At 48.4% G+C, this 20,635-nt stretch overlaps 1 protein-coding gene across 3 annotated transcripts in view; it reads right to left on the bottom strand.

Annotated features, from left to right (window-relative positions):
- GALK2 (galactokinase 2) overlaps positions 1 to 16,044 on the bottom strand; it is a 73,576-nt gene extending 57,532 nt beyond the window's left edge. Inside the window, exons 1-4 of one of the 3 annotated variants that reach the window (XM_028707261.2) lie at positions 15,520 to 16,044; positions 13,383 to 13,471; positions 11,569 to 11,692; positions 4,437 to 4,527 (exon numbers count right to left, since the gene is read on the bottom strand). In XM_028707261.2, coding sequence (XP_028563094.2) covers positions 4,437 to 4,527; positions 11,569 to 11,692; positions 13,383 to 13,471; positions 15,520 to 15,572 — 357 coding nt within the window. In that variant the 5' untranslated portion in view covers positions 15,573 to 16,044. The remainder of the gene's footprint in view (positions 1 to 4,436; positions 4,528 to 11,568; positions 11,693 to 13,382; positions 13,472 to 15,519) is intronic. The other 2 variants (XM_028707260.2, XM_028707258.2) reach the window with 2 other exon arrangements.
- Positions 16,045 to 20,635: the final 4,591 nt, after the last annotated feature.

The raw sequence follows: 20,635 nt of genomic DNA, 5'->3' as shown, positions 1-20,635 counted from the left end.
TAGCTTCACTTCTCGCAGTGATGGAGCTGCCAGAAGGCCCTCGGAGCTGGACCTTAGTGTCTGGGATGGACGATGGGTGTGGAGACGCTTTTTCAGGTATACTGGGCCGAGGCTGTTGAGGGCTTTAAAGGTCAGCACCAACACTTTGAATTGTGCTTGGAAATGTACTGTAAATTATATAACATTCAGATGGACCATAGCTCACTGGTAGAGCATCTGCTTTGCAGAAGGCCCCAAGTTCAATCCCCAGCATCTACATATATATGTAGGGAGATGTTTTGCTGATTTCAGTTTTTATGACAATACTGAGCTAGATGGAGCAAGGGTCTGACGCAGTCTAAGGCAGCTTTCTACATTCCTAAACTTTGTTCAAGAACATTTAGCTAACAGTGGCCAAGCCTATTCAGCAGAGGTGAAGAACTAGTTTTCCTTGGGCAGGTGCATTTTCTCAAGGGTAATGGAGGAGGTATACAATGGCAGTGGGCAGGGCTGCAGCACACACGCGCGCGCACACACACACACACACACACAGAGCCTACCTCCCAAGTAAATGCATTGGATTGCAGCCTCGCTGCATTTAAAGGGGTTTATTCCATAGAGACATCACCTTGCCAACAAAGGACCGTATAGTAAAAGCTATGGTTTTCCCAGTAGTGATGTATGGAAGTGAGAGCTGGACCATAAAGAGGGCTGATTGCCAAAGAATTGATGCTTTTGAATTATGATGCTGGAGGAGACTCTTGAGAGTCCCATGGACTGCAAGAAGATCAAACCTATCCATTCTGAAGGAAATCAGCGCTGAGTGCTCACTGGAAGGACAGATCCTGAAGCTGAGGCTCCAATACTTTGGCCACCTCATGAGAAGAGAAGACTCCCTGGAAAAGACCCTGATGTTGGGAAAGATTGAGGGCACAAGGAGAAGGGGACGACAGAGGACGAGATGGTTGGACAGTGTTCTCGAAGCTACCAGCATGAGTTTGACCAAACTGCGGGAGGCAGTGGAAGACAGGAGTGCCTGGCGTGCTCTGGTCCATGGGGTCACAAAGAGTCGGACACGACTGAACAACTAAACAACAAAAACATTCGATAGTAAGTATGTTTAGGGTTTCAGTCTAAAAGGAACAGGGGAAAAGGTCTAGCAGTGGTTATTACCATGGAAGGCAGGTCTAGCAGTGGTTATTACCATGGTAGCTAAGTGGAACCCCCATGCTCAGAGGTTTCATATGCTGAGGAAAAACAGAGATAGCGGTCATCTTCATCAACTGTTTACCAGCACCTGCTGTTAGCAGGCTTGGAGCCAGCAGGCGATATAATGGAGCAACTGTAAGGGCCCACTCTCACTGGGCCCACTGCCATAACTACTACTACCACCACCGCTGCTGCGGCTTGCCCAATGCAGCGGCCAGCAAAAACAAGAGGTGGCGCTCATGGGAGCTGTGAGCCCACACTCACCAGGTGGTGGGGCCGGTGAATTGCACCACTTGCGATCTGGACCGGGGGCATATAAATCATGTCTAGCAAAGCTTTTCAATGTTTAATGTTCTGTTATGTTTTTATATATGTTGAAAAGCACCCAGAGTGGCTGCAGTAACCCATTCAGATGGGCAAGGTACAAATGAAGAAGAAGAAGAAGAAGAAGAAGAAGAAGAAGAAGAAGAAGAAGAGGAGGAGGAGGAGGAGGAGGCTGCGGCCTGGGCGATGTATCAATACATTGTCCAGGACTGGTTTGAGGGCCAGCAGTATTTTGCGAGTGGGGCTTGCCTGTTTTCCCTCCCCAGCTGAGACAGCCCCAGCGCTCCTGCCGCTCACAGGGAGCGCCAGTTTAACCGCAGGGAGCGCCAGTTTCCTCGCAGTATCACAGAGCCCCCATCCCGCCGCCGGCTCACGGTGCCTCGAGGCTATATCTTGTTTCTCCCTCTGCATCGTGTTAGGGGAGAGTGCGATGGTGGTTTCACTGAGCAATATATCACTGGTGAAACTGCCGCTGCTCTTGAGTCCCTCTGCTAGCAAAGCTCGCTGGAGGAAGGAACTCTTAGCAGACACTGATAGCAGAGGGACTCAGAGTGGTGGTGGCTTCACCAGGGATATACCGCTGAGTGAAGCCGACATCACGGTCTGCTCCTCATACCAGTCCTGGGCGATATAGCGATATATCGCCCAGGCCTACCCACCAAGGGTAGCCTGTTTGTCCCCTTCAAAAACAAACAAACACAGACCTGAATGAAATAGAATGGTGATCTGGTCCGGCAAAGTAAGATTCACATGCTCTTATAAACTTGTAACTAAAGGTGAGGATTTCCAAGAGAAAGTTTGTGATCTCTGCAAAGTCTGATTTACTTTAAAACGTTGTCCTCCCCCACACCCTGACATCATTCCAGTATTAGACAGTTCTTGCGGAATTCTTGCAGCACCCACAGAAAATAGCTCTAGTTCAACACGTCCTAATCACCACCACAAATGACCCACATAAAAATTCCCTTTCTTAGACACACAAACAAACTATTAGCTCAAGCACTGTCGCTGCCAACCACTTCCACACAGAACATCAGAAGACAAGACTGAGAGGCAGGGGAGAAAGATCTAAGTCATATATTTAACTAGGAACTCATCGGCAGAATTGCCTTGAAAGGGGATCACACTTGCAAACCTATCACGCAATGTTTAACATTGGGAGGGTGGGGGAGAAGAGGAGGGTGCCTGACTCCAGTTTCAGAACTGAACGTGGATTTTACCAAGCTTTGCAGCACTTCTCTTCCAAAAGGATAGTACGTTCACTTTAATATAAACACGTTTATGTCCTTGGGTTCTCTTGCAACTTCCAGCTGAATAATGTTTTGCTTAAGGGGTTTTGCTGTGTTTGCACTTACTTTCTTTTTAACGTTTTATAGGCATCACCTTCTTTATAGGGAACTCTGTTCGGCATGCACAAATCTCCCCCCAAATTTTATTTCCCCCTTGGAGCCAGGAAACAATCTGGAGTTTACTGTCTCTCCGGGCCCCTATACAGGTTACCTGATAGAATGTGGTTTTGCAATAAATCACTGGCTGATTTGCAAGCCCTTGAATATAGTTGCATGCTGCTTCATTTAACTAAGCGCTGTTTAACTCAAGTACAGTATATGCCATTTTCCGACTGTATTTTTATCTTACTTTTTAGACAATTCTTGTCTCCCAAAGCAGAGAGACCCTAAGATTAGGCTCACAACCAAAATGACAAGGCACACAAGGAACGGCGAGTAGAGGGGAAAGGTAGAGGAGGAAGATTGATTTTTCAAGGCCAGAACCAAGCGGTGAGCTATAATCAGGCACTTCTATCCAACTGGGGATCAGGTTGAAAGTCCCTTAATGATACTTGTCTATGAGGAAATGTAACCCTCAGGCCGAAAAAGAGTTCCTGTCCCTGGTACAGGGCATTTCTGCAAGTAAATATGGTTATGAGCCCCCACTCCCCAACTCTGCCCACCTGTAATTTCACTAATTTCAGTGGGTTAACCCAGGATTTCCAGTTTATAATGTTGAGTTAAAATTTGTGGAACACCCTCCCTTCTGATGTGAAGGAAATAAGCAGCTATCCAAGACATCTGAAGGCAGCCCTGTTTAGGGAACTTTTTAATACAGTGGTGCCTCGCAAGACGAAATTAATTCGTTCCGCGAGTTTTGTCGTCTTGCAATATTTTTCGTCTTGCGAAGCATGGTGTCGGGAAAGTTTTGGAAAAGCTTCAAAAATCACCAAAGTCTTTAATAACCTCAAAAAAGGCTACCACACCGCGTTCTATGAGTTGCTCCTCGAAGTCAAGTCGCAACTGTATTAACGGTGTTAAGAAAAAGGAAACAAACTTGCAAGACATTTCCGTCTTGTGAAGCTAGCCCATAGGGAAAATCGTCTTGCGAAGCAGCTCAAAAAACAAAAAACCCTTTCGTGTAGCGAGTTTTTTGTCTTGTGAGGCATTCGTCTTGCGAGGTACCACTGTATTTAATGCTGTACTGTTTTTAACATTTGATTGGGAGCCACCCAGAGTGGCTGGGGAAACTCAGCCAGATGGGCGGGGTATAAATAAATTATTATTATTATTATTATTATTATTATTATTATTATTATTATTGAAATGTTTATCATATTCCTATGTCACACTTTTATTAATCTACTCTACTCCTGGAGCTCTGAAAAAATCTTTCAAAAACTCACAGCAAGAAGAAACATTTTAATGCCTGAAAACTTGAAACAAGAGACCATAAATTTTGAAAGTGTTTTGTAGCCATGGTGCTTTATCTGTAAATAAATCTAACTATAATGCATTTTAAATGATTAAATTAATACTTTGTTATATTGTGTTGTTTTTTTTTAAAAAAAACCACTTTAAATGATGCACATACCCAATACATTTTTAATTTAAAAAATTAACTTACTACAATGATGCATACTGAATTTGTTTTACCTCAATTCCTTTGACTCCACACAGAAAGTAGTTGTGCCACAAAGGTTCCGTTTGATTAATTTGAATGTTGTTGGCATTTGTAGTAAAATCCCTGGAAAATATAAACACACAGGGAAAAATTAAAAGTCCATGAAACTATAAATGTAGGCTTAGTGCTTTTAAAAATATAAATGACCTGCTGCTGCCATCTGCTGGCTAAAGAGCAACACATTCTTTTCTCTTTTTTTGCCAAAGGTTTTTGCCAAGGGCCTGTCAAACATTATTTCTTCATCTCACCCCACTCTGCCTCTCAAGATGCTGGCCAGAGAGAGATTGGGAGAAGGCCACAGGTTTGTGCCAGCTCAACTTTCTAACACCCTTCCTGCTCTTGTCACCAGGTGGAGTGGTAAAGCATGCCTAATCTGCATTCATGTTCATCCCATGGACTCCCAATTTGGGGTACCTCACACCATGTACTCTGAGAGACAGAGGGCACCTCCAGATTATCTGTTTTGTGGAATACTATTTTGTTGAAAACATATAGTTTTGCTCAACGGAACTGCCCTAGTGGAGATCCTCAGGCCCAGCGGCCAAATGCAGCTCTCTTGGTTGGTTGGTCGGTCGGTCTGGAGTCTCCTTGGCCAACACACCTTCCTGAGCAACACCCAGGGTGACTAGTGCCCACTAGGGCTGGTAGGGCAGAAAGCAGAGAGCCTGGCCATTGCGGGAGTCAGAGCCAATGAAAGGAAGAGCCAACTAATTCTGGCTTTGACCACCATCCTCTTTCCTACTGAGTTCTACAAGGGCAGGCATAGGCAAACTCCGGCCCTCCAGATGTTTGGGACTACAATTTCCATCATCCCAGACCACTGGTCCTGTTAGCTAGGGATGTTGGGAATTGTAGTCCCAAACATCTGGAGGGCTGGAGTTTGCCTATGCCTGTACAGGGGCTAATGAAGAGAATGCTGGCAGGCTGTTCCAACCCCAGGAGTGGTTTTAGCTAAGGTTAAGGTAGACAGATTGGGTGGGGGGGGGTGACTGAGAGAGGGGCAATGCCCCAGTAACAGAATATACCAGCCCTGCTTTGCATCCGCCTGTTCTCCCCTGGTTGCAGTGTGTCCTAGAACAGGCATAGGCAAACTCGGTCCTCCAGATGTTTTGGGACTACAACTCCCATCATCCCTGACCACTGGTCCTGTTAGCTACCGTATTTTTCGCACGATTGGACGCACCGGACCATAGGACGCACCTAGTTTTTTGGGGGAGAAATAAAGGAAATTTTTTTCCCCTTTATTTCCCCCCCAAAAGCAGGTCAGGGAAACCGAACCAGGTCGAGGAACAGCGGGATAGTGGCGCTGCGCCTCCCTGCTGTCCCCCGAGCTTGTGGGGCTGGCTGATGTCTGCCTAGCGCGCGGGGCGCTCTGCTTCAGGGCGCCCCACCCGCCGGGCGGCAGGCTGCTATCCGCAGCTTGGGGAGCCTTGCGGGGAACTGCTGCAGGGCTCCCCACGCTGCGGATGTATGCCTGGCGCGAGGGGCGCTCTACTTCAGGGCGCCCCTCGCGCCGGGCGGCAGGCTGCTATCTGCAGCGTGGGGAGCCTTGCGGGGAACTCCTGCAAGGCTCTCCACGCAGCGGATGTGTTCCCGAAGCGCCGGGCGCTCTGATTTCAGGGCGCCCGACGCTCCGGGAAGCAGGCTGCTGTCCGCAGCTTGGGGAGCCTTGCGGGGAACTGCTGCAGGGCTCCCCACGCTGCGGATGTATGCCTGGCGCGAGGGGCGCTCTACTTCAGGGCGCCCCTCGCGCCGGGCGGCAGGCTGCTATCCGCAGCGTGGGGAGCCTTGCGGGGAACTCCTGCAAGGCTCTCCACGCAGCGGATGTGTTCCCGAAGCGCCGGGCGCTCTGATTTCAGGGCGCCCGACGCTCCGGGAAGCAGGCTGCTGTCCGCAGCTAAGGGAGCCTTGCGGGGAACTGCTGCAGGGCTCCCCACGCTGCGGATGTATGCCTGGCGCGAGGGGCGCTCTACTTCAGGGCGCCCCTCGCGCCGGGCGGCAGGCTGCTATCCGCAGCGTGGGGAGCCTTGCGGGGAACTCCTGCAAGGCTCTCCACGCAGCGGATGTGTTCCCGAAGCGCCGGGCGCTCTGATTTCAGGGCGCCCGACGCTCCGGGAAGCAGGCTGCTGTCCGCAGCTTGGGGAGCCTTGCGGGGAACTGCTGCAGGGCTCTCCACGCTGCGGATGTATGCCTGGTGCGAGGGGCGCTCTGCTTCAGGGCGCCCCTTGCGCCGGGCGGCAGGCTGCTATCTGCAGTGTGGGGAGCCTTGCGGGGAACTCCTGCAAGGTGCTCCACGCTGTGGGTGTGTTCCCGAAGCGCGGGCGCTCTGCTTTCAGGGCGCCCGACGCTCCGGGAAGCAGGCTGCTATCCGCAGCGTGGGGAGCCTTGCGGGGAACTCCTGCAAGGCTCTCCACGCTGCGGGTGTGTTCCCGAAGCGCGGGCGCTCTGCTTTCAGGGCGCCCGACGCTCCGGGAAGCAGGCTGCTATCCGCAGCGTGGGGAGCCTGGCGGGGAACTCCTGCAAGGCTCTCCACACTGCGGGTGTGTTCCCGAAGCGCGGGCGCTCTGCTTTCAGGGCGCCTGACGCTCCGGGAAGCAGGCTGCTATCCGCAGCGTGGGGAGCCTTGCAGGGAACTCCTGCAAGGCTCTCCACGCTGCGGGTGTGTTCCCGAAGCGCGGGCGCTCTGCTTTCAGGGCGCCCGACGCTCCGGGAAGCAGGCTGCTATCCGCAGCGTGGGGAGCCTTGCGGGGAACTCCTGCAAGGCTCTCCACGCTGCGGGTGTGTTCCCGAAGCGCGGGCGCTCTGCTTTCAGGGCGCCCGACGCTCCGGGAAGCAGGCTGCTATCCGCAGCGTGGGGAGCCTTGCGGGGAACTCCTGCAAGGCTCTCCACGCTGCGGGTGTGTTCCCGAAGCGCGGGCGCTCTGCTTTCAGGGCGCCCGACGCTCCGGGAAGCAGGCTGCTATCCGCAGCGTGGGGAGCCTTGCGGGGAACTCCTGCAAGGCTCTCCACGCTGCGGGTGTGTTCCCGAAGCGCGGGCGCTCTGCTTTCAGGGCGCCCGACGCTCCGGGAAGCAGGCTGCTATCCGCAGCGTGGGGAGCCTTGCGGGGAACTCCTGCAAGGCTCTCCACGCTGCGGGTGTGTTCCCGAAGCGCCGGGCGCTCTGCTTTCAGGGTGCCCGACGCTCGGGGAAGCAGGCTGCTATCCGCAGCCTAGACACGGCTAGCGGAGCGCTAATCCCGAAGCTTGGGGCGTGCAGAGCTCAGCGCGCCCCAAGCTTCTGGGTGCCGGCAAGGTCTCCGCTAACTGGGTCTCCCACGGCTAGCGGATAGCTTCCTGAAGCCTGGAGAGCGAGAGGGGTCCGTGCGCACCGACCCCTCTCACTCTCCAGGCTTCAGCGAAAGCCTGCATTCGCTCCATAGGACGCACACACATTTTCCCTTGCTTTTTAGGAGGGAAAAAGTGCGTCCTATGGTGCGAAAAATACGGTAGATGGGAGTTGTAGTTCCAAAAAACATATGGAGGGTCGAGTTTGCCTATGCCTGTCCTAGAACTCTGATCATGCTTCTTGGTTGCCTGAATTGAGGGTTGAGGGGTATGCCACCAAGGGGCATGTGGCCCCTGGAAGGTTCTCCGAAAAAGGATGTGGCCCTTGTGCTGAAAAACCAATCCACTTTTTAAAAAGGATCAGGTTCTGTAATGGGTATGAGTTACTCGTGCGTAAACTGCCGCCTCTCTAGGCTAAATTGCCTTGTTCAACCGTTCTGACTGCACAGCCCATCTCAACGTGGCTGCCTCAGTCGCTAGCAGAATCCGTCAGTGGGCGTTTCTTAAACCTCTTCCAGCATAAAAGCTGTTTGACTCCCAGTCTCCTCCTCCTCTCACTGCGCGGGAGTCTTCTGCGCAGGGAGGGCGTGGGTAGCGGAGGACCTGTGCTCTCCTCACTGATGTCCAGTGAAGAGTCCTGGAGCCCTCTCTCCGCTTCCCCCATCTGCCCCCCTTTATCCCTGGTGTTGCGCTGATTTCCTTCCCCCTCTACTGAGCTGCTTCTCCCCCTGCTGCTGGGTCCTTCGCCAGCATCGTCTGGGAGCCTCCCCTTCGCCTCTCGCTCTGATGTCAGTTCCCTGACAGGTTCTGTGGTTTGGAAAGTGTCGGTGAAATGCGCTGAAAAGCATGGGACAAAGGAATGATTAATGAGAAGATGCATAACAGTGCACAAGCATATCAGGATGAATGCTCACTGTTGTATAACCTTCCCGCAAACAAATGTTCTGTAGGGACTGGACATGGTGTAACTAATCTAGGTAGGAAAAAAGAGCATCTAGGCAGACCCTAAGGTCTATTTTACAAACCAGACTTGTTTCCATGTTTTCTTAAAATTCATCATTCAATTCAGATGAATAATACCACAAAAAGGAGAAGTTACTGTTGATAGAAATCACTCTTTGTGCTACAAGTTCTCATTGTTTGCCCTAGAAAATAAATATGCAGTCTGCTGCTTCCCCTTTTCTCTCCTCCCTCCAAATAAACAGGGATCGTGTTTCCTCTCTGCATGCCTTTCTTTTAAAAGCTCAAAAACCAAACAATAAACAAAACAGGGATAATTATATGGTATCGCTGGCTGCCCCACGGAATTAAATGTTACAAGTTGGGTGTGCAGGCCACTGAAATTATTTGCAGCCTTTTCAAACCAAAAGACTGAAAGAAATGTTGGCATCTAAACTGGCACATGATATTCAGACATCCATCCTCACAAGACGGCCAGGCACGATGCAATATAACTGTGAGAAATGAGTACCGGTAAATGGGGAAACTCTTTGCAAAGAACAGAAAATTGACACTTTCATTCTATTCTGGAAATTATCAACACAATAATCTTATTATGGAGTTGTCTGGGGCATCTTTTCTGCAATTCAGGTGCAGAGTATTTTAAAATCCAGTGTTATGAATAAAGACTCCATTCTTATTTTTAGAATAATAATTTGACTTGTACAGACAACCAAAATAGCCCAAGAGGAGATCTCACTTAGGTGTAGTTTGGTCCTCTGTATTGTATTATGCTGTAAGACAAGGGTCGGGAACCTCCAGCCCACGAGCCAAATTTGGCCCACGAGGCAGTTTTCCTCAAACTACATCCCCTGCCAAGCATTTAGGAACACTTAAGACATAAGGTGCTTCCATTTCAAGAGAAAGGTGTGCAAATTCTGTTACATACAAGGAAAACACAAGTCACTTTGAAAGAAAGTATTAGAGAGCCAGTGTGGTGTAGTGGTTAAGAGCGGTAGTCTCGTAATCTGGGGAACCGGGTTGGCGTCTCCGCTCCTCCACACGCAGCTGCTGGGTGACCTTGGGCTAGTCACACTTCTCTGAAGTCTCTCAGCCCCACTCACCTCACAGAGTGTTTGTTGTGGAGGAGGGAGGGAAAGGAGAATGTTAGCCGCTTTGAGACTCCTTAAAGGGAGTGAAAGGCAGGATATCAAATCCAAACTCTTCTTCTTCTTCTTAGAGCACTACAAATAATTTGCTCATGTACGTACACACACAGAATATAGCAGATCTAGCTGAAAGGCACCCCATGGATATCTGCACTGATCATTACAATGTATCCCTAATTATTATTATTGTATAATTGTGCAATTATTGTATAATCTTTCACTGCCAGCAGCTGTGGTTAGGGTTGTGTTTAGGAGGTACAGTGGTACCTCAGGTTAAGATCTTAATTCATTCCGGAGGTCCGTTCTTAACCTGAAACTGTTCTTAACCTGAAGCACCACTTTAGCTAATGGGGCCTCCTGCCACCGCCGCGCAATTTCTGTTCTCATCCTGAAGCAATGTTCTTAATCCGAGGTACAGTGGTGCCTCGCAAGACGAAAAGAATCCGTTCCGCGATTCTCTTCGTCTAGCGGTTTTTTCGTCTTGCGAAGCAACCCTATTAGCGGCTAAGCGGATTAGCGCTATTAACGGTTTAGCGGCTTAGCGCCTATTAAAGGCTTAGCGGCTGAGCTGCTAAAAGGCTATTAGCGGCTTAGCGGCTTAGAAAAAGGGGGGGAAGCGGGGGGGAAATGGCAAGACTCGCAAGACATTTTCGTCTTGCGAAGCAAGCCCATAGGGAAATTCGTCTTGCGAAGCGCATCGCAAACGGAAAACCCTTTCGTCTAGCAGGTTTTCCGTCTTGCGAGGCATTCATCTTGCGGGGCACCACTGTACTATTTCTGGGTTAGCGGAGTCTGTAACCTGAAGCGTATGTAACCTGAAGCATTTGTAACCCGAGGTACCACTGCACTGTCTCAAGATATATGCTATATGCTGTTCTTGTATACCACTGTATACAAGACCTCCCTCTTGAATCTTCCAGTTGCTAGAAACACCAGAGTTCTCTGGCTCCCAGTTCCTGGGTCAAGTTTTATAGACTTGCAGAATTATACCTATATCACTTCTCTGTGTTATTGACCTTGGCCTGGTAGATTGGTCTTTGACTGTATTATACATTTAAAGCAATATTATACTACTTTAAACAGTCATGGCTTCCCCTAAATAGAGTGTACTTTGTTAAGGGTGCCAAAAGTTGTTAGGTGACATGATCATTTAGAGTAGTATGATACTGTTTTAAATGTACAGTACAGATGTCCCTGTGTCATAGAATCATAGAGTTATAGAGTTGGAAGGGAGCATGAAGATCATTCATTCCCCTGCAATCATTTGCCCAACGTGGGGTTCAAACCCACAACCCTGAGATTAAGAGTCTCATGCGCTACCGACTGAGCTATCCACAGGGCTAGACTGATCCTCTGTTCTTGACCTTGGTTTGTTTGGACTGTGCTGCATCTGTAATCCTGTCCTCATTGGTGAGCACTTTGCTGATGTCCAATCTCCTGTAACTTGGACACTTGCTCCCAGAATAGCCCTTCTACCTTGCCATGAAACAGTTGCATGTCCAAATTTGCTTCTATTTTTGTTCCTTTCCCAACCCATTTTTCTTGATACTGTGTCTATCAGAATGCAGGCTTGAAGGTATTGGGTATCTTGCTTTTTAATCATTGTACAGTGCCTAGGAAACTTTAGTATAATCGTAACAGCAACAATAATTGAAATAACGAGAACACTTACGAGTACAAAGGGTTTGTATTGGCCAGATGGATAGCTGGAGTGTTTAGAGGTTCAGCAGCTATAAGTATATCTTGCTCTATGGCCATTGGGAGCACAGCATATCCACAATAGTCTATATGTTCACCTACCAAACAAAAAAGAATATTAACAACGTTTTAAAATGGTCTGGAATGCATCAACAACAGCAGAATAATCCCTTTTAAAAGAAGGATAGTTTTTACACAAGCCAGAGAAATTCTATCAAATATACTGGGGTATATAATTTATATACTGGTCCAGTTCAGATGTAATGGGAAACAATTATTTCCTATTATGACACTAACAAACTGCACACATTGTCTCCTCACACAGTCTCCCCCTCCCCACTCACACAAATAAATCAGAAAATCAGATGAAAAAAGAAACGTTCTCAGTGCATCTCAGTGGCAGAACACATACCATATTTTTCGCTCTATAGGACGCTCCTTGTTTTAGAGGCGGAGAAGAAGAAAAAAATTCTCCCCCTCTCTGCTCAGCGCCCCTTCAGCGAAGCGGCAGGAGAAACGGAGCCCCTTCTATTTCTCCTCCCGCTTGGCTGAAGGGGCGCTGCGCAGCTCTCCCTCTCTGCTGAAGCCAGGAGAGTCTTGCTCTCCTGGCTTCAGTGAAAGTAACCTGAAGACTTTGGAGCGCAGCGGGAACTCGCGCTGTGCTCCAAAGGCTTCAGGCGGCTATCCCTGAAGCCTGGAGAGCGAGAGGGGTCGGTGCGCACCGACCCCTCTTGATCTCCAGGCTTCAGCGAAAGCAACGCAAAGCCTCCGGAGCGCGGAGGGAGCGCTCCCTCTGCGCTTCAGAGGCTTTGCGTTGCTATCGCTTAAGCCAAGGAGCCTGCATTCGCTCCATAGGATGCACACACATTTCCCCTTAATTTTTGGAGGGGGAAAAGTGCGTCCTATAGAGCGAAAAATACGGTAGTTTATCTCCATATAAAGCAGGACAGGTGACTTTGTGGCACTTAAGATATTATTGGGACTCTAGTGAGCATGGAAAATGGTCAGAGATGATGGGAATGGGAGTGCCACAGGTTCCTCAGCCCGATATAATAATGTATAATAGGTAGCAGGACTGGGAAAGACTTCGGCCTGTAATCTTTGAGAACTGAGGCCAGTACTGAAGTAGTCAATATGAGGAAGTTTCATATTTTCATATATTACAGCAAGAAGGTGTAATCCAGTGACATAGCACATGCTTTGCAATGCAGAAGGTCCCAGATTCTGTTTCTAGCTCCAAAAGGACTTGGATTAGGAGGACTGGGAAAGGTCCCAATCTGATGGGTTTGACAGCTGCTGAAAGTCAGAGTAGACAACACTGGGCTAGTTGAGGAAAAAGGTAAACCTGTACGGATTAGTTTCAAAAACGAAGGCACAAAATTGCTGAGCATCCTGCACCTCTGGCGAGTTCCATCTTTTGATGTAACAGTGTGGAAATCGCAAAAGCAGAGGAAATAAGATGTGGAACATGAAAGCGTGCTTCTATGCATGTGCTTCCATGTATGTACACATGCATACAGTGGTACCTTGGGTTAAGTACTTAATTCGTTCCACAGGTCCGTTCTTAACCTGAAACTGTTCTTAACCTGAAGCACCACTTTAGCTAATGGGGCCTCCTGCTGCTGCCGCGCCACCAGAGCACGATTTCTGTTCTCATCCTGAGGCAAAGTTCTTAACCCGAGGTACTATTTCTGGGTTAGCAGAGTCTGTAACCTGAAGCGTATGTAACCCGAGGTACCACTGTATTAGCCACTGAATTCATATTAACCCCAGTATGTATTCTTTTACCTATTAAGTTGACTCGCCCTGGTGCCCGAGCGTAAAACTTGGGAGTTGATTGAAATTTAGAGATGAACATCTTCTTCAGCTTCAGCAATCTGGAAAATCAGGAAGATTAATTTTGTTTGGGTTTTATCTGTTGTGTTGTTTTGATTTTAGCTGCGATCTTGTGCACCGCACAGGTATATATTACAATGCAGTATATCAATTGAATGAATAACAAAGATGTAGCACCTTTAGAGAACCAACATAAATTCAAGGAATAACACCCAACAGGTATAACATCCAAGGCTAGCTTAACATGAAGGGGCAGCAATTTTTGTATACTGATGAACTTTTATCCATTTCTGTATAACAGGGTTTTCATTTCTGTTAATTATCAAGAGGGAATGTATATGTCAGGGTGGGGGGAGAGCAGCCTCCCCCCAACCTGGTGCCCTCCAGATGTTTCAGAAAATTTCTCTCATCATCCCTGGCTGGAGCCAATAGGAGTTATATCCCACAACATCTGGAAGGTACCATGTCGTAGGAGACTGTAGGTAAAGGTAAAGGGACCCCTGACCATTAGGTCCAGTCGTGACCGACTCTGGGGTTGCGGCGCTCATCTCGCTTTATTGGCCAAGGGAGCTGGCGTACAGCTTCCGGGTCATGTGACCAGGATGACTAAGCCGCTTCTGGCGAACCAGAGCAGCACACGGAAATGCCGTTTACCTTCCCACCGAAGCAGTTCCTATTTATCTACTTGCACTTTGACGTGCTTTCGAACTGCTAGGTTGGCAGGAGCAGGGACCGAGCAACGGGAGCTCACCCGTGGGGATTCGAACCGCTGACCTTCTGATCGGCAAGTCCTATGCTCTGTGGTTTAACCCACAGCGCCACCCGCGTCCCAGGAGGCTATAGTAGAGAGCATATACTTTGCATGTTGAAGGTCATGGGTTCAACCACTGGTACGATGGAGAAGGAATCTCAGGTAACAAGTGAGGTGAAAAGGTAGCCTCCTGAGGCTTTCAAGAACCATTACCAATCAGAACAGACAATAGTGACCTAGTTGGATGATTAGTTTGATGTGTGATATGGCAGCTTCTTAGGCTTCCATGCTCAGATTGTCTACACCTGCCTTATATCACTGATCTATCTAGTTTAGCACTGCACTGACTGGCAGTAGCTCTTAAGAAATTCAGACAGCAATGTTTTCCAGCCCTACATAGAAATGTCAGGGACTGAAGCCGAGGCCAGCATGTGTTCTTCCACTGAGCCATGGATGTAGCCAAGGGGGAACGGGGAGCAGCTGACCCCCCTAAATCAATCAAAATCAATACAAATCTGAGGTTCTGCCCCCCTAACAAAAGCCTATCCCCCCTAACAAAAATCCTGGCTCTGTCCATGCACTGAGCAATGACCTTTTTGCTATTTTCTCAGTCCAACCTACTTGTTGTGAGGAACAGGAAGGGGAAGACTCATGTAAGCCATCATTTGCTCCATGGAAGAAAGGCAGCATGCAAACCCAATAAATAAAAATACTGTAATACAGGGACATGTTGTATTGGTTGCGGGGGGAGTGTTATGGGCTCCAATCCTATGCACATTTACCTTGGAATAAACACCATCAAACAAATGGGACTTATTTCCAAGTAAACATCACCACACAGCACCAGTGATTTTTTTTCTAAAAAAAATTTTTTAGGGGTACTCTCATTTTCCTACTCATATTGAAATACTGCCCCTCAATGAGGCCAAACTTAGATTAGATTCACAAAATGCACAACCCCTGTGCCCCCCCCCCAGGAAAAAGCACTGGACAGCACTGTATAGTATATTAAAGAAGTGTGGGGGGGGTGTATGAATGAGAATGCCAAGAAATAATGAATCCCCCAGGTTCATGTTAAACTTGGGTCCCAGGTCTGAAAACATCGATCTGGAACAAAATCTTCAACAGTGCTGGAGGTTTAAGGTGGGCGTTTGGGAACACAATTTCTTAAACATCCTTTGTGTCTAAAGCATAAACACCTTTGTTTTGTATTTTTAAAAAATCCCGTCGTAATGTTCCTTGCTGTATGGCAGCGACTCCTGCTTATTGCTGGATAGGGTAAACAAAAAAAGCCGATGGAGGATCTGGAGATCTGCTGTAGGAAAGACAATCACGCACCTGGGCTCCTCTACCAGCTGGATCGAGAGGGTGGGAGGGAGATCCGCGGCCATGGTTTGCTCCTTGCGAGTTGGCGCGCACCAGGGCAAAGTAAAGCGGCTGGAAGTTTTCTCTTTTCTAGCTAGCTTGCAAAGCCCTGAGGCTCAGATCCTGGAGTACGGAAGCTGCTTCCTTCCGGCATTACGGGGGCGGAGGAGGGGAGAGAGAAATCAGCTGCAAACGTCCAGCCGCTGCTGCATTTCCTCTTCGTATTCCCCGCCCAGGTGCACCGTATAGGCAGCGCTTGTGCAAACAACTCGCCTGAGCAAATAGAAACTCAGCAAGTTATGATCCTCTTGCAGCCAGATTCAGTACATTATCCTAGCTCAACCGCGCAGGGGAGGAGGAGGAATCTAGTTGCTGGATCTCTGGCGCCTCCCCCATCGGGAAGACTAGTCTATAAGCACCCACGTGCGCCACTTATGGAAATAAAGACTTCCTTTAACTTGAAATAGGGTTTATTCACACGGGGGATGGCGGGGAGGCAATCAGCAGTCCAATCCTGTACCTATAAGCTTACTTTTAAGTAAATGTCACTGTCTCAACGCATGATGTTATGTACTGAGTTGAATAGGATCCTAGAACAATAGGATCCAAAATGCAGCAGTCTGATTGGTCCTAGAACAATAGGATCCAAAATGCAGCAGTCTGATTGGTCCTAGAACAATAGGATTCAGAATCCAGCAGTCTGATTGGTCCTAGAACAATGCAGCAGTATGATTGGTCTGCAGGAAGCACCCAATCCAGTTCCAGAGGGAAGGGAATCCACAACTTGATTGGCCTACAGGAGAATTACAGAATTAGCCAATCACGTGCAGCCCATTGTGTAAATAATGTACAGTGGTGCCCCGCAAGACGAATGCCTTGCAAGACGAAAAACCCGCTAGACGAAAGGGTTTTCCGTTTCGGAGGCGCTTCGCAAGACAAATTTCCCTATGGGCTTGCTTCGCAAGACGAAAACGTCTTGCGAGTCTCGCCATTTCCCCCCGCTTTCCCCCCCCCTTTTTCAAAGCCGCTAAGCCGTTAATAGCCTTTTAACAGCTTAGCCGCTAAGCCTTTAATAGCCGCTAAGCCGCTAAATCGCTAATAGCGCTAATCCGCTTAGCCGCTAATGGGCTTGCTTCGCAAGACGAAAAAACCGCTAGACGAAGAGAATCGGATTCTTTTCGTCTTGCGAGGCACCACTGTATATAAAGCAGATACTTTGGGGAAACTTTCATTCCCTCCTCACCACTATGAGCTAAATAAAGAGCTTGAAATCCACTCTCGACTCTGAGTATATTTCACATGATGTGTGGAATTCACTGTCACAAGATGTGGCAATAAAGGTAAAGGTAAAGGTACCCCTGCCCGTACGGGCCAGTCTTGACAGACTCTAGGGTTGTGCGCCCATCTCACTCAAGAGGCCGGGGGCCAGCGCTGTCCGCAGACACTTCCGGGTCACGTGGCCAGCGTGACAAGCTGCATCTGGCGAGCCAGCGCAGCACACGGAAACGCCGTTTACCTTCCCGCTGGTAAGCGGTCCCTATTTATCTACTTGCACCCAGGGGTGCTTTCGAACTGCTAGGTTGGCAGGCGCTGGGACCGAGCAACGGGAGCGCACCCCGCCGCGGGGATTCGAACTGCCGACCTTTCGATCGGCAAGCCCTAGGCGCTGAGGCTTTTACCCACAGCGCCACCCGCGTCCCAAGCAAGATGTGGCAATGGCTTTCAACAAATGTATTCATACTTAAAATATTTAAAATCGCAGTGAATTTGTATGGTATAGTTTACCGAGACAATTTCTAGATACGTATATATCTTGTTTCATAATTTGCATTCATGTCTGCATCATCATACTCTCAATCTCATTTTTTAAAGAAGTTTTAAAACTTAGAAGTTTTAATTGTATTGGTTTATTATTGATGTGTTTGTTGCTCTGGACTCCTTTAGGCAGGGTATAAATTTAATAAATAAATAAATCTAAAATCATAGCTTGTTCTATGTTTATAGTCCATATACAGCGGGAAATTGTTAACTGTTTCTAATCTGCCTTCTCTAAATCTGATATGTTAATTTTAGACTACTAATGATGTTGTTGTTTAGTCGCTTAGTCGTGTCCAACTCTTCGTGACCCCATGGACCAGAGCACGCCAGGCACTCCTGTCTTCCACTGCCTCCCGCAGTTTGGTCAGACTCATGTTTGTAGCTTTGAGAACACTGTCCAACCATCTCGTCCTCTGTCGTCCCCTTCTTCTTGTGCCCTCAATCTTTCCCAACATCAGGGTCTTTTCCAGGGAGTCTTCTCTTCTCATGAGGTGGCCAAAGTATTGGAGCCTCAGCTTCACGATCTGTCCTTCCAGTGAGCACTCAGGGCTGATTTCCTTAAGAATGGATACGTTTGATCTTCTTGCAGTCCATGGGACTCTCAAGAGTCTCCTCCAGCACCATAATTCAAAAGCATCAATTCTTTGGCGATCAGCCTTCTTTATGGTCCAGCTCTCACTTCATGGATCACTGCCTTGCCGTGGCGAAGGGGCTTGAATAACTCAGAGAAGCTATGGGCTATGCCGTGCTGGGCCACCCAAGATGGACAGGTCATAGTGGAGAGTTTTGACCAAACATGATCCACCTGGAGCAGGAACCGGCAAGCCACTCCAGTATCCCTGCCAAGAAAACTCCATGGACAAAGACTACTAATGATATCTCAACATTTATGATAGCCAATAATTTAGGTGGCATTAAAAAGGGGTTAGAAAATTAACGGACAACAAGTCTGTGGCAAGGGCCATAGCTCAGTGGTAGAGCCATCTGCTGTGCATTCAGAATGTCCCAGGTTCAGCATATCCGGGTAGGAAGGACACTAAATGTCTCTGGCCTGAAACTCTGGAGAGCTGCTGGCAGTCAGTGTAGACAATATTGAGCTAGATGGACCAATTGCTTGATTCAGTATGCTTCCTATGCTCTTAGTCATGATAGCTGAACGAAACTGCCCGCATCAGAAACAGTCTGCCACTTTAGATTAGTTGCTGGGGAGTTACAGCAGAAAAGTGATATAAAATTCAAGGTTTGTTGATGAGTTTTCCAGAGAAATCTGCTGGGCCACCTGGGAAGTGGACTAAGTGGATCTTTTGACTGATCCAGCAAGGCTCTTAGTAGAACTTACTTCCAATTAAGCATTTTAGAATCACATCTCAAAACTGCTTGAGGTGGCCTGATGTACTCTAACATCAAAAGATGTTGACATTTTAAAATCAGTAGAAATAATTCCAACGAGGACCAGGCTGAAACAGTATAAGCATAGGGTACCTGTGTAATACAGGTGGTCAGCAAAAGAGGTTTAAAGACTCTCTCAAGGCAAATATTAAAAAATGTAGTATAAACACCGACAACTGGGAAACACTGGCCTGCGAGCGCTCCAATTGGAGTACAGCCTTTTCCAAAGGTGTCATGGGCTTTGAAGATGCTCGAACTCAGGATGAAAGGGAGAAACATGCTAAGAGGAAGGCACGTTTGACAAATCAACACTGTGAACAACTCCTGCCTGGAAACTTATGTCCCCACTGTGAAAGGACGTGTGGATCTAGAACTCGGACTCACTGTTAAAACCATGTTCATGGAAGACAATCTTACTCTGCTACGAGTGACTGGCAAAGAAGAAGACTGTCTCTCAACGTAACCCACCTCACAGGGCTCTTGTGAGGATAAAATAGATAGAACCATGGAAGCCATCTTGAGCTCCTTGGAGGAATAGCAGGATATATACATGTAATAAACAAACGCTGACTACATCTGCCATACAGAAATTTAGCAGGCGTATTTCAGCATCTGCAATCGCAGCTGCTTGGTTCACACTTGCCATGTTTTCATGGCGAGGCACGGGAAACCCTGTCCTTTAAAAAACAGTATTGTATTTCATATAGGGACGCAGGTGGGTGGCACTGTGGTTTAAACCACAGAGCCTAGGACTTGCCGATCAGAAGGTCAGCGGTTCGAATCCCCATGACGGGGTGAGCTCCCAATGCTTGGTCCCTGCTCCTGCCAACCTAGCAGTTCAAAAGCACGTCAAAGTGCAAGTAGAGCAGTTCAAAAGCACGTCAAAGTGCAAGTAGATAAATAGGTACCGCTCCGGCAGGAAGGTAAACGGTGTTTCCGTGTGCTGCTCTGGTTTGCTAGAAGCGGCTTAGTCATGCTGGCCACATGACCCGGAAGCTGTACGCCGGCTCCCTAGGCCAATAAAGTGAGATGAAGAAGAAGAGTTTGGATTTGATATCCCACTTTATCACTACCCTAAGGAGTCTCAAATCGGCTAACAATCTCCTTTTCCCTTCCTCCCCCACAACAAACACTCTGTGAGGTGAGTGGGGCTGAGAGACTTCAAAGAAGTGTGACTGGCCCAAGGTCACCCAGCAGCTGCATGGGGAAGAGCGGGGAATCAAACCTGGTTCACCAGATTGTGAGTCCACCGCTCTTAACCACTACACCACACTGGCTCTCGCCAGAGATGAGCGCCGCAACCCCAGAGTCGGCCACGACTGGGCCTAATGGTCAGGGGTCCCTTTACCTTTATTGTATTTCATTTCATTTTAAAATTATTTTTTATTTCATTTTAAAATTATTTTTTTATTTCATTTTTAAATTATTTTTCTTTTTTATTTCATTTTATTATTATTTTTTATTCCGGTAGTGCCAACTGCAGGAGACCACAACAGCGTTCGCCCTTGAAAAGACAAGAGAAGGAATGAAAGGAAAGGGCGAGATGCATTAGCTGCGCTGATTCAACCACGCAGGAGAAGCAGCAGCAGCAGCGCTGGCCGAAGCGCCTCCCTCCTCTCGCGCCTCTGAGGCCTAGTCAGGCCCAGCCGGTTGCTAAGGGCCCGGTTGCCAACCACAGGCCTGCTGGTGCACCCTCGATTAGGCTCCGTGCTCGCCGCGCGCGATAAAAAAACAAAACCCCTCCCCTTCACTCCCCCACCCGAAGGGAGCCGACGGGGGCGCGGGCGCGCCGCCGAAATCCCACCCCCCACCCCCGTTCCCTCGCTCAGCCCGAGAACAGAGTCACATTGAGGAGCAGCCGCGGGGCATTGTGGGAGAGGAG

Source organism: Podarcis muralis, chromosome 14 (genome assembly GCF_964188315.1).
Source record: "Podarcis muralis chromosome 14, rPodMur119.hap1.1, whole genome shotgun sequence".
In the NCBI taxonomy this organism is placed as follows: domain Eukaryota; kingdom Metazoa; phylum Chordata; class Lepidosauria; order Squamata; family Lacertidae; genus Podarcis; species Podarcis muralis.
The sequence above is the reverse complement of the archived record's forward strand: the minus strand, read 5'-3'. Positions and strand labels throughout refer to the sequence as shown.